This window comes from Chondrus crispus, genomic scaffold, assembly GCF_000350225.1.
Source record: "Chondrus crispus Stackhouse genomic scaffold, scaffold_219, whole genome shotgun sequence".
NCBI lineage: Eukaryota > Rhodophyta > Florideophyceae > Gigartinales > Gigartinaceae > Chondrus > Chondrus crispus.
Window position 1 is genome coordinate 85,509 of NW_005179095.1, and position 11,068 is coordinate 96,576.

Genomic DNA, 11,068 nt, shown 5'->3' on the forward strand with positions numbered 1-11,068 from the left:
GCGAGAACTTCCTCGCCACGTACAAGAGGTCCAAGACCGTCAGGATGGAGGAGAGCGTGAGGCGCCTGTTTGGCAAGCAGTATCAGGTCGCGAAGAGGGACGCCGATGGCTTGCTGGGCTGCAAACATTACGCGAGGGCCTGCAAGCTTAAGGCAAAGTGCTGCGACTTGGTTGTCGCCTGCCGGTTTTGTCATGACGAGGAGATGGGCGATGATCATGAGATGGATCGCTTTGCGACGGAGAGGATTGTCTGCATGCGCTGTTGGAAGGACCAGCCTGTTGCTGCACGATGTGTTGATTGTAGCGCCCAGTTTGCCCATTGGTTTTGCAAGCACTGCCGCTTCTTTGAGAACACCCCGACAAAGAAAGTCTACCACTGCGATCTCTGTAATATATGCAGGCTGGGCGAGGGCTTGGGCATTGACAACTTCCACTGCCACAAGTGCGACGCCTGCGTCTCGTTGGAGTCAAAGAGCAGGCATCGCTGCATCGGCAAGGCCCTGCATGCCAACTGCCCCGTATGCACGGGCTACCTCTTCACCTCCACCGAACCCGTCGTCTTCATGCGGTGCGGACACACCATGCATAGCGAGTGTTTCCGCCAATACACCACGCGTCGCTTCCAGTGCCCGCTGTGCATGCACTCCATCGTGGACATGAAGAAGCGCTTCGAGTACATCGACGAGTGCGTGCGCAATGAGCCGATGCCGTCCGAGTTCCACCGCAAGCGCTCGCGCATCCTGTGCAACGACTGCGGCAACAAGTGCGTCGCCAAGTACCACTTCGAGCACCACAAGTGTGACAACGACCGCTGCAGCAGCTACAATACCCGCGTCCTCGAGGAGTTCGACGTCCCGCAAGAACACCATCACTCGTTCTACCACGCGTCGGGGGAAGAGACGGCGGAGACCATGCCTCACCTCCCTCGTGACACGGTCTCCGCCTTGCGTCTCGACGAGGGGGGCCCGAACGTCGTCCCGTGCTCCGTTGGCGCTCCGTCACATGGTAGCACGCCAGACCCGTCGTGAACCGACGCCCCAGACACCGTGCCTGACCGCTTATCAGACCAAGCTAGAGGTGTGGTACTCCTTGCCGCTTCGGGTGCTTCTTGACATACATTGTGCTTGTAGGCGCAAAATGTTCGAGAGCATCCCCACCCTTTGTCTGCCCAGGACTCATGCAAATACGAAAAACAACTCCGGTTTTTTGACATGCTGGCAGGCACAGGGTTTGCGCTGCAATGCGTCGCGTGGTATGCAGTTTTTTTTTTTTTTTAATCCGAATACGTGGAGCTGCGCGTATTCTCAGGAGGAGGGTCTCGGTGTGTGTAGGAGAGTGGAGTGAGCGTGAGAGAAGGAGAGAGATAGAAGTTGCGTGTGGAGTGTATGTGTTTGTGTATGTGAGTGTGTCTTTTTCCGAGACGAAGGTCGCGTGAGATAGTCAAGTCTGTATGACGGACACACACCCAGTACAAACATGGCCACCACGCTTATCGCAACAGTTGGTTTACGTTTGAATAATTCTAGAGTGACTTCACGACAGAGTTTTTTGCTCAATTGTCTCGCCTCTGCGGCGTGCGTAACCGACGCCAATAGCGAATAGGCTTTTTTAGCCAATGTTTTTTTGTTTTTATGTGTTCCATGTTTTCAAAAGTCGCAGAAGGCAGAGCGAGCGGGCACACACGGGCGACTACAAGATTCAATAAAAACGTATCTCGTCTCGCCCGAAAAAAGAATATATATATATATATAAACAATGTGTGTGCGTAGGGACTTGTGCCTGTGCACAATTGTCATCTTCCAAACAAAAAGAGAGCCCCATACTGAGAGAGTCGCGACGGTTGAACGCAGTTAACCGAGACTCCGATGCGACGAAAAGTGTTGTACCGTACTTCCTCACTTGCGCAGAGAGAGGAGGTGAAAGAATCCAAGCTGTCCAGGCCTACATACTGTACCATGGGTATTGTTCTGTACCTACTGCATGTAATTAATGTTCAGCAAGTCTTGCGCGCAGCATGGACGACTACAGAACCGTATGCCACCAAAACAGCTCCTTTCCAGATCGTGCTGTCCACGATCACACTCTCGTTCCACCCATCCTGATATGCATCCAAGAACTCCCCCGTCCACGCATTCATTGACTGGCATTGCTCAGATCTCACTTCCAAATCTATACGGAGATGCTAGCTCTCTCAGCGCAGAGACTGCAACAGAGAGCCTCACAGAGCGAGCAAGCGCCGCGCCGCGCCGCGCCCTAACACGTACAGATCTCTCACCCCTGTCCCCGTCTACGACGTCTCTATATTTAAGATTGTGTTTCCGCCTCTCGCCACAACGACCGCCCCCGCGTCCGCCGCTCATTGGATGTACCGCGTCCACCTGCTCCTGCTATCACTGATTGCTGAACGTTGTACCGCGTAGTCCCAGCAGCCTTGCACCGACCTCAGTCTACTGAGTTCCGCACATCCACAGTGTACCCTATTTCACCGTTTGCGTCGTCGCCATCACTCCGTGAGCGAAAAGCGAAAGGTCGCACAAACCCAGCGGGACTCCCTTTCTCGCCCTCTTCCAAACCGCTATAACATAGTTACGTGCCACCCGCCGCCCGTCCATCAACTCGACTTACCACGTTGTACGCATCACAAGAGTGCTGCACAATTTCCTCAAAAACAGTCTCCGTTACCGGCCTTCCCCCCCGTCCACGCGTAGCCTTGCGTGCAACTCTGTAAGCATTGCCACAAAAGCAATGGCCAGCTGTGAACAAAGACTGAGAGGAAGGCAGGATCGTCGTTGTTGCGCTGGGCAACGACTTCGGACTTGCCCACAAGACGGACATGGATAAGGGAGCTTGTCTTTGACTCTAAACCTGTACTGGAAAAGCGGACACGGAAGCGCTGTAGGCACTGCTAAAATGCACCGCTTGCGGAATGTGGGCCAGACCGCCAGATATAAAACCGTCTTTTGACTGTCGGCCATAGGGAGACCTTGGTGTTTGGGCAGCAGTTTGTATTCCAACGTTAGCTTCCTCTTGAACACGCTTCGCAGTGGCATAACAGTTTCCACAGCACAGTGCAGATGCAACATCATTCGCATGGCTCAGAAAACGCCCGCAAATGTGCCTGGCGATCCAATCATGCACTAGATGGACAACTCATGGAGCCTTTCAACAGCAGTTGACGCTTTCCATCGCAGCACCACGGAAAACACTCAGAGGTGACGTCCGGACGAGACAGGTCAGAGCTTCACAAATGGCACGTTCCCCATCGCAATTATTTGTGACTGCCCAAACGGGTGGAAACGCCAGAAGACTCCATGGGATCGCCACGTGCATCATAGACGGTCATGGAGGCGCTCTTCACACTCTCTTGAAATAGGTTGCGCGCAGTTTTAATGCCGCGCTGAGGATACTGAGCACAAACTAAAATATTATTTTCGGAGCACAATTTCCAAAATCTGCCAGAAGCTCTGTGGTGCGCAACGAATGTCCATAGTTTCAGGTTCTCCCTCCATTGCAAAAAATGTTCATCGCCCACCAAACTGATTGTAACACGTACAGTGCATTCCATAAGGGGGTGGCGGACTCAATGCAAAGGCGACCTGCTTATCCCTGCCGACTTCCGCGAAGCTCCGAGAGCGGCATCACGGCAACTGCGAGAGCGAAAGCGAGAGTGAAAGACGGCAAGTACCAAAGATGTTGGCGCTGTCGGAAGTGAAGTGTAGAGACGTGAGCGGTGTTGACGATGCTGCCGGGAACATCATTCGCACTGGGAATGGCGGGCGTTTTGCTCATTTGAACTGGTGAGAATTTTGCACTCGAAGAAAACGCGCCAAGAAAAAAAAACGTAAAATGTCAGGATTCATGCGAATTTTAATACCCCAGGGTCCTCTATGGAACGCATCTACATAAAATGTGAACGTTTGTCTCACATCTGCAGTCTGAGACCTGTGATGTGCAATACTCATGATGGGTTTATTTTTTCTAACTTTCAGGGGGAGCCGATGCTACTTCCATAAATCCCCAATTTTGACTCAATTTTACGAAAAGTAATGGCATTTTAGCTGAAAACATGTACAGAGAGCGAAACTCGGCAGCTGGATGTAGGGCTATACAGGGGGGGTCGCTCAATAGTGCCTACTTTAGTAGTGCTTCCCTCTATATAGTGCTATGGCTCACCCTCTGGCACAGGTTATCATACGCTCACACGTGTATCATCCGGCATGGTTCAGTACTCAAAGGATGAAGTTATTTAGTTGTGTTATACAGGCTTTGTTGTGTTTGTGTTAGCAGTGTGCTTTGTCCCCAAATATATGTATTTGAGCCTCCTTTCTATAGTGCCATCCCCCCAATAGTGCCATAGCTAGAGGTATGTCACGCTATAGCACTATATCGTAGGAGGCCCTGTAATGCTTTCAAGTTTTATGATAATCGCCAGTGTGAGGTGACAAAAGTGCTGATTCTGTTTGCTTTTGTTGCAAACTTTCGCTGCAGAATGCATCAATAGTTGTATCGTAGTGAAAGCTCAGATCATCACCGATCTATGGGTGTGTCCTTCGTTATGTAGTGATGGTAAACAGCCGAACGGTATGCATTTGAAGTGCAATGAGTCAAAATTGGGGATTTATGGAAGTGTACCATAGGACGGGCGATAAAGAATCACATTTGGGTGGGACATGATAGGGCCGAGCCGTGATAAGGCATCATGTACAGTGTACCTACTGTACAGTGTACCTACTGTACCATACACGTAGCATACCGTCTTTGCCAGCTCACAGTGCCCTGGAAAATAAACGTCACATCGGAAACCTTTAAGTAGAAAACTCTGTCTCCTCTTCTTCCCTCTTTTCCTCCGTCCCTTTCACACTTTCGCCCAGCTCCATAATCAGTCCCACGGAGGATGGACAACCCCAACAACAAATCCGAGTTTGAGAAAATGGTCTCTTGCGAGTTGTACGACTGCGACGTTCCTGACCTCTTTGCAAGACGAGCCAAGGCGAAGAAGCTTACCTTGGAGTACAATACAACTATTGGCTATGAGAACGACCTCGAGAAGCGACAGGAACATCTGAAAAAGTTGTTCGGCAAGGTTGGACCGAATTGCATCATCGAACCACCCCTGCAGGTGGACTACGGCGAAAACACAGAAATCGGAAAAAATTTCTACGCAAACTTCAACTGCGTCATTCTGGACTGGTACGTACAGTACATGCACTTCTTTCATCGGCATATTTGATGCATTAGCACTTTCCCATGCACAGAAAAAGAAAGATTTCGCATTCTAAAATACCAGCTTCCATCTGCGTTTGATGCCCCGTTCGCCCTTGAATCAGCGCGAAAGTCATAATTGGTGACAACGTCCTCCTCGCACCGGGCGTGCAGATCTACCCCGCGACCCATCCGCTCGACGTCGAAACGCGCCATAGAAAGGGGTTAGAAATGGCGCACCCAATTACTATCGGCAGTGATGTCTGGATCGGTGGAAACGCCATTATCCTTGACGGTGTGACAATAGGTGATGGCGCTGTCGTCGGGGCTGGGTCTGTCGTTACGAAGGACGTCGCCCCAAACACTGTCGTTGCAGGCAATCCTGCACGCGTTCTCCGCACTATCGCGAATTAAGTCACATGCAGTTGGCTCGCCCGGCTCCTTGCTATCCACCGCCACAAGGCTCGAAACTTGTCACTCGGATGTCAAATTGACGTCGCCAACAGTCAATTCCGATGCCAAATTTTGGACAACTCTTTATTTTCTAGTCCAAAAAGATGGGGGTGTCGCTGCTGAAGGAATGCCGTTGTCAGAAGATGTCTGGATTGAACTATTGATGTGTCTCCACTTGTAGCTTCTGTGGTGGTTTTGTTCCAGTTTCGAAGTGCCACAATCCTAGCCGATCTGAACAAAAGCATCATTCAAAACCAGTTGTAGTTAGTCTCCAGCAGAACGCCAGTCGTCCGCGGTTTCTAATCTCAGATTATCATGACTCGAATTACCTTCAGTAATAAGCAGGAGCACCTGAGTCTGAGACGACAAGAAAACTACTATGACACACACCTCTGTATCTTGGGCATTAATTGACTGGACTGGCCACTTTTATCCTTGAATGCCAGTTGTTTTCTTGATACCAGCTTCTTGTTTTCTCTCTTCCTGACCTTTCTCCCGTACACAACAGAAGAAAAAGGTCCAAGCAGTAGACACAAGCACATACCGAAACGACAAGCCCTGCCCTTGTTCCACTCTCTTTTGAGTCACTCCCCCAGGTCACGTCTGGCAGCGGCACGTCAACAGATTCTTAGTCGGTGGGTGCCAAAACGTTTCCGAGCTACTTTCATTGATGACAAACAACCTTTCGCGCCCCGGTGATATGGTTGACGGTGTGCTGAATGCATCTTGTTCATGAAGAGGTCTTTTCGAAACGACACGGAAACGCAAAACCTTTATACAAAATGCTTCTGCCATGCGCGCAATGCATCAAATGTGAAAACTGGAAAAGAACTCAGCAAATTCTGAACTCATAGTTCTTCAAATGCACAGGCATCAGAAGTCTACATTTTCTGTAGGTATTACTGCAGTACGAAGTCCGAGGGAGTCTGTCCTATTCCCATCAACGAGAATTTGAACAATTGCTTCTGAGGAGGCAGTCTTCTCCAATTCCTCTTCAGATGCAAAGATCAACAGCTTAGGTGCATTTCAAAGAAAACGGTCTCCTCGTCACCGCTGCCGTACGAGCTCAGTCTGGACAGATGGTCTCAAGAAATAACTTCTGTAGAATTTCAAATGAACCATCCCTCAAATGAAAATTGAAATATAGTATGGAACAGATATTATGCTTGCTTGGCCCAATTCATACTATTTAATATTACTCTTTGCAAGACAAACACGCATTGGAATTGTGCAATGCCGAATAAGAACAAGATAGTGGCTACCAGAAAAACAAGCCCTCTCGAAAGCATGATCTACAAGTTTTTATCGAAGACACTTACTCTCTTCAATTGTGTCGTTCGGCAAAGGAACATGTGAAAGACCATTTTTGCTTTTGACAAGTAATACGGTTTTGATCGAGCATCAGAACCCTACAAGAATGTGTCCTCCGTTAAAAAATTCACGCACCGGTGAGCATTATTAGTCTTGACAGTATCCCTTTTTTCGAAAGCAGACGGTTTTTAAAAGAGGCGTTGGTATGCGAGAATCTACAAACGATTTGAAATTAGGTTTTCCGCCTGCTTGTTGGGGCGGGGGGTGGCCAACAAATAGGGGGAGCGGTCATACCAGTCTTAAGGAAAACACGGGGGTTGTCGCTATTTGCAGCACCGTTTACCCAATAACTGATATTTGTGGCTGCATTCAGAGGTCCTGTCGTTGTCAGTTGTGCTGACTCTTTAGAAGTATTGTTTGCCTGGCCCCAATGGAAATAGCTAAAGGGTCGTCAACGGCGAGCACACTGTCGAAGATTTTTGTGCCTGCAGTTTATTCAAAAAATTACAAATTTTACATATGATAACGGAAACATCTGGCGCATTTGCACTGCAAATTTTGCAGACAAAAAAGTATTGCGTCATGCCATGCCGTGCCCCCGATGGGCTAGCTCCTCTGTCGATGTTGTGCACTATTCGATAGAAGTGATGGAGATGATGATGATGTCGCACCAACAACAGACACTGAAAAGATCCCACTCTGGCAGAGTTAAGGTTCGTTTTGCGAGACAGAGTTCCTCTGGTCTTGTTCTGGTTGCCATTCTCAACACTGTCCATTGTTTGCGCATTTCAAATTGGATCGCCGCATCGCCCCTTCTTCGCATTCTCATAAAGTCAGGGTGATTTTTCAGCACTGATGCTGTCCCGCAGGGCATTATTATACAGTTTTCTTTAAAATGTATGAAAACGAATTCTCTCTGGACCTTTCTATGATATTGGACGTGCAAGATCTATGAGAATTATAGGATTTGTGGTTCATGTGTCGAGTACCTCAACTCTACAGTTTTCACTCTATAACTAGATAGATTTCACACGGTTATTTGGAATGGAAAACGTGAAGACTGGTCAGTGTTTCAGAATTCCACAACGATCACTTTTACGTCAGACCAAGTAATCACTCTTGTCGAAAACGGCAGTCTCCTGAGTTTTCCGTACCAATGTGCAAATCAATTAAAACCAAGCCACGACGTGCATTAGTTTTGTTTTGTCCATTAAACACCTGCACACGAAAGATATTGTATCCAACGTTCTATACTTTTCTCCAATTGCATCGTTCAAAGCCTCCGAACTTGCTGCCAATAATTTTCTCATTAATTTTAATGCATTGGAAGTAAATAATATAATAGAGTCAAGCATCCATCGCTTTTCCTCATTCTTGGGTATCAAATGCCCAAAAGCTACCACTGTCAACTTTCAAAGTGATGCTTCTCGTACGTTTCCGGCAAAAGCAGTAGATGCTTCCCTCTCACAGGTCAAAGAAGCCCTTGATAGTATGATGTAGTACTAAAGAAAGCATGTACGTACTTTTTGAACTTCTAGAGATACTTAGTGTATGAAGACAAGTGACTGACAGAGTATGCTCTGAAGGGCATAATACTTCAATAATATTACATCATTAGAGACATCCCCGGCTAACAGTTTGGGGTAGGCCACAATATCGAATGCTCGTCTGCTTTGATCGCTCAAGATTTGTAAGCCCGTTAGGTCAGCACTTTCAGACCGGTCTCGAAAAGTCTTCTCTGTCTGCCAAAATGCAGTTCGTCGTGGACCTTTCTGCCGTCCCCTGGGATCGGAAATTGCATTTCGATAGCCAAGTCATGGAATGACGATTTTATATCTCCCAAAAATGGCACAGATTAGGATCCCATGAGCAGACTGAATCCAAGTTGATGTTCTTGAACGAGAATTTCAATGCAAGCCCCCCTTCACGACAATAGCCCCAGAAAATAATCTTTTAATTGCAGATCACAGTGCACTTCACATGGTGTCTACTTTCGATGTCTGTCTCGCCTTACTAACACTTGCATTGCTTTAACCTGTGCACCATCTTTGGAATTTTCGTACTCACTGTCAAAAAGCGTCTTTAAAGAGAGTTCATTATTCTGTATCAGCTGCGTTACTTGGCTCTGGGCGACTGGGGTTGATAGAAACCTGATATTTGAAGTGACAGCTTACTGCTCAGAGGGATAATCTCATGGCATCGCCTGAGGCAACCATCCCAAAGCATCGCAGCAACTACACGACTTGTATCCAGAAAAGCTCTTCAGCCGCCTTCTCAATAGTTCCAACTGACCCTCTTGCAATGGACATTTTCAACAACACCTTGCTACCGATTAGCGATCTTCACGATGCTTCCTTTTTCGCGTCAAAGCAAAAGAGCGATGAAGTGCGAAATCATCCTGCCGGAAGCAATCACAACTCTTCTCGAACAGGCCATCCAATCAAGGGTACCTCTCTTGTGGGGGGATATGCGCCAGAGACTGATTGCATCTCTACTATTCAACGCCAAGAATTGGCTCTTCTTGAACAAGTCCTCCACAAAAAGGATGGAACATCAGCGCCCTCTTCTTCATATACTGTTCAAGCCCGATCAGAGACCAAGTCTATGCCGTGTTTGCTTGAGCCAGAGTTATTGTTTTCGGATATACTCGGTGACCATGGTACTCCACCGCAACCCTTAACTATCAAGAGTGGAGATCACGATGAAGAACCACCTGCTTTTCGGTGCATGGCGATGAATCGGTCGTCTTCCAAACATGTACAGGAGAATGAGAAATTGGCAGAACCTCAATTTCCCTCGCAGAACTCTATCCTTGATCTCGATGTATCAGGGGCGTTAGCAAGCATCGGTTATGCTGACTCACGAGAAGCACGGGAAGTGGAAGGTGGCCAACAGGTGATGAACAGCCACCAGGTAACTTTTTCGAATGTCACGAGGGAACAGGAAAACGAGGACACTCACACTCCCAACAAGAATTCTGGTTCCAGTAAGAATAGCATCCTTTCACCCGCAAACTCATTTGCTTTGGCTGATCTTCAAAAAGTTGCAGGACTGAATCCAAATGCAAAAGAGAAGACTAGAAGATATTCTGAAATACGGGACTTCAGAACGCATAGGTCGGACAGGCTTGAAACCGAAACTGAGAATCCATTGCTGATTGCAAGACAGCAGATGACTTTCGATGACGCGGCTTACTCTCCAATTAGTGATAGCTCGATGAGCGGAGCAGGCACACACCCCGATTTGTACGAGAATCTGGGGCTAATTGAAAGAAAACTTGTTGACAGCCTGAAGGGGAAAATTTCCTTCATGCCTCGCCGGAAACTACGAGAGAGTTTGGCCAAATATGTCAGTATTGAGGAGGTAGAACCCCTGATGTCCGTCAATAGGGATGAGTTGGCTGGGATGCTTGGACTCGGAGTAACTACTTGGAAAATGTTTGTTCATCATACGTTGGGTGTTCCACGGTGGCCCGCCCGAGCGCTGAAGTCACAAAAAGTGAAAGAGAAGAAGCTTCTCCAGAAGAAGGCAGAAGCAGAGGCGAGTGGTGAGTACGTGGTGGCCGAAAGGGTCGAGAAAGAACTAGCTCGATTGAAACAAGCACACATGAAGAGAAGGAAGTTGTTCCGCAGGGATGGAAGAATTGCAATCAGCAATTCCGGAATTTCAAAGAAATAAATATATCTCAACAGATGAATGTAGACTTTTCCAGGCGATAGTCTCCGCTCTTGCGACTGCGATGCACTTATGCTTATCGTATACCATCTGCTTGGAATAGCAAGTTTTGTTTACGTAGTTGTACACAATGATTATTGTTAATCATACTTCTGCAATAGGAAGGGGGCCGAAAGAGAGAGAATATGAACTGTGCTTCGGCAATGTGGTTATCGTGAACTGTGCCCGAGTTTAGAATCAATATATTCAAAGAACTTGAACAAAAAAGAATGGTAGAAAGAAATTATCTGTTTTTCCAAAAGAGAACACATTAGTGGACTGCCATCTTAGAGATGACATGCATCAAAGTCTGAGGCGTATGAGACTTCAGCCGATGGTAAAGTCAATTTATTTGGTGTCAAATCTCTCATATCAAGAAAAAAAATCC

General features: G+C 47.6%; 2 protein-coding genes; both read left to right on the forward strand.

Annotated features, from left to right (window-relative positions):
- Positions 1 to 44: 44 nt before the first annotated feature.
- On the forward strand, positions 45 to 1,732 carry CHC_T00004207001 (hypothetical protein). XM_005715513.1 is given in 2 exon segments: positions 45 to 1,028; positions 1,029 to 1,732. The coding sequence occupies 1 exon segment, from the start codon at positions 45 to 47 to the stop codon at positions 1,026 to 1,028; it is 984 nt and encodes a 327-aa protein (XP_005715570.1). The 3' UTR covers positions 1,029 to 1,732.
- Positions 1,733 to 4,874: 3,142 nt separating this feature from the next.
- CHC_T00004208001 (hypothetical protein) lies at positions 4,875 to 6,042 on the forward strand. XM_005715514.1 is given in 4 exon segments: positions 4,875 to 4,930; positions 4,931 to 5,190; positions 5,328 to 5,616; positions 5,617 to 6,042. 2 exon segments carry the CDS (start codon positions 4,931 to 4,933, stop codon positions 5,614 to 5,616), a joined length of 549 nt encoding a protein of 182 aa, XP_005715571.1. The 5' UTR covers positions 4,875 to 4,930; the 3' UTR covers positions 5,617 to 6,042.
- Positions 6,043 to 11,068: the final 5,026 nt, after the last annotated feature.

Coding starts and splice junctions, on each gene's coding strand:
- CHC_T00004207001 (XM_005715513.1), top strand. CDS start 45: ATGGAGGAGAGCGTGAGGCGCCTGTTTGGCAAGCAGTATCAGGTCGCG.
- CHC_T00004208001 (XM_005715514.1), top strand. CDS start 4,931: ATGGTCTCTTGCGAGTTGTACGACTGCGACGTTCCTGACCTCTTTGCA. Junction 5,191..5,327: donor AACTGCGTCATTCTGGACTG/GTACGTACAGTA, acceptor CCCTTGAATCAG/CGCGAAAGTCATAATTGGTG.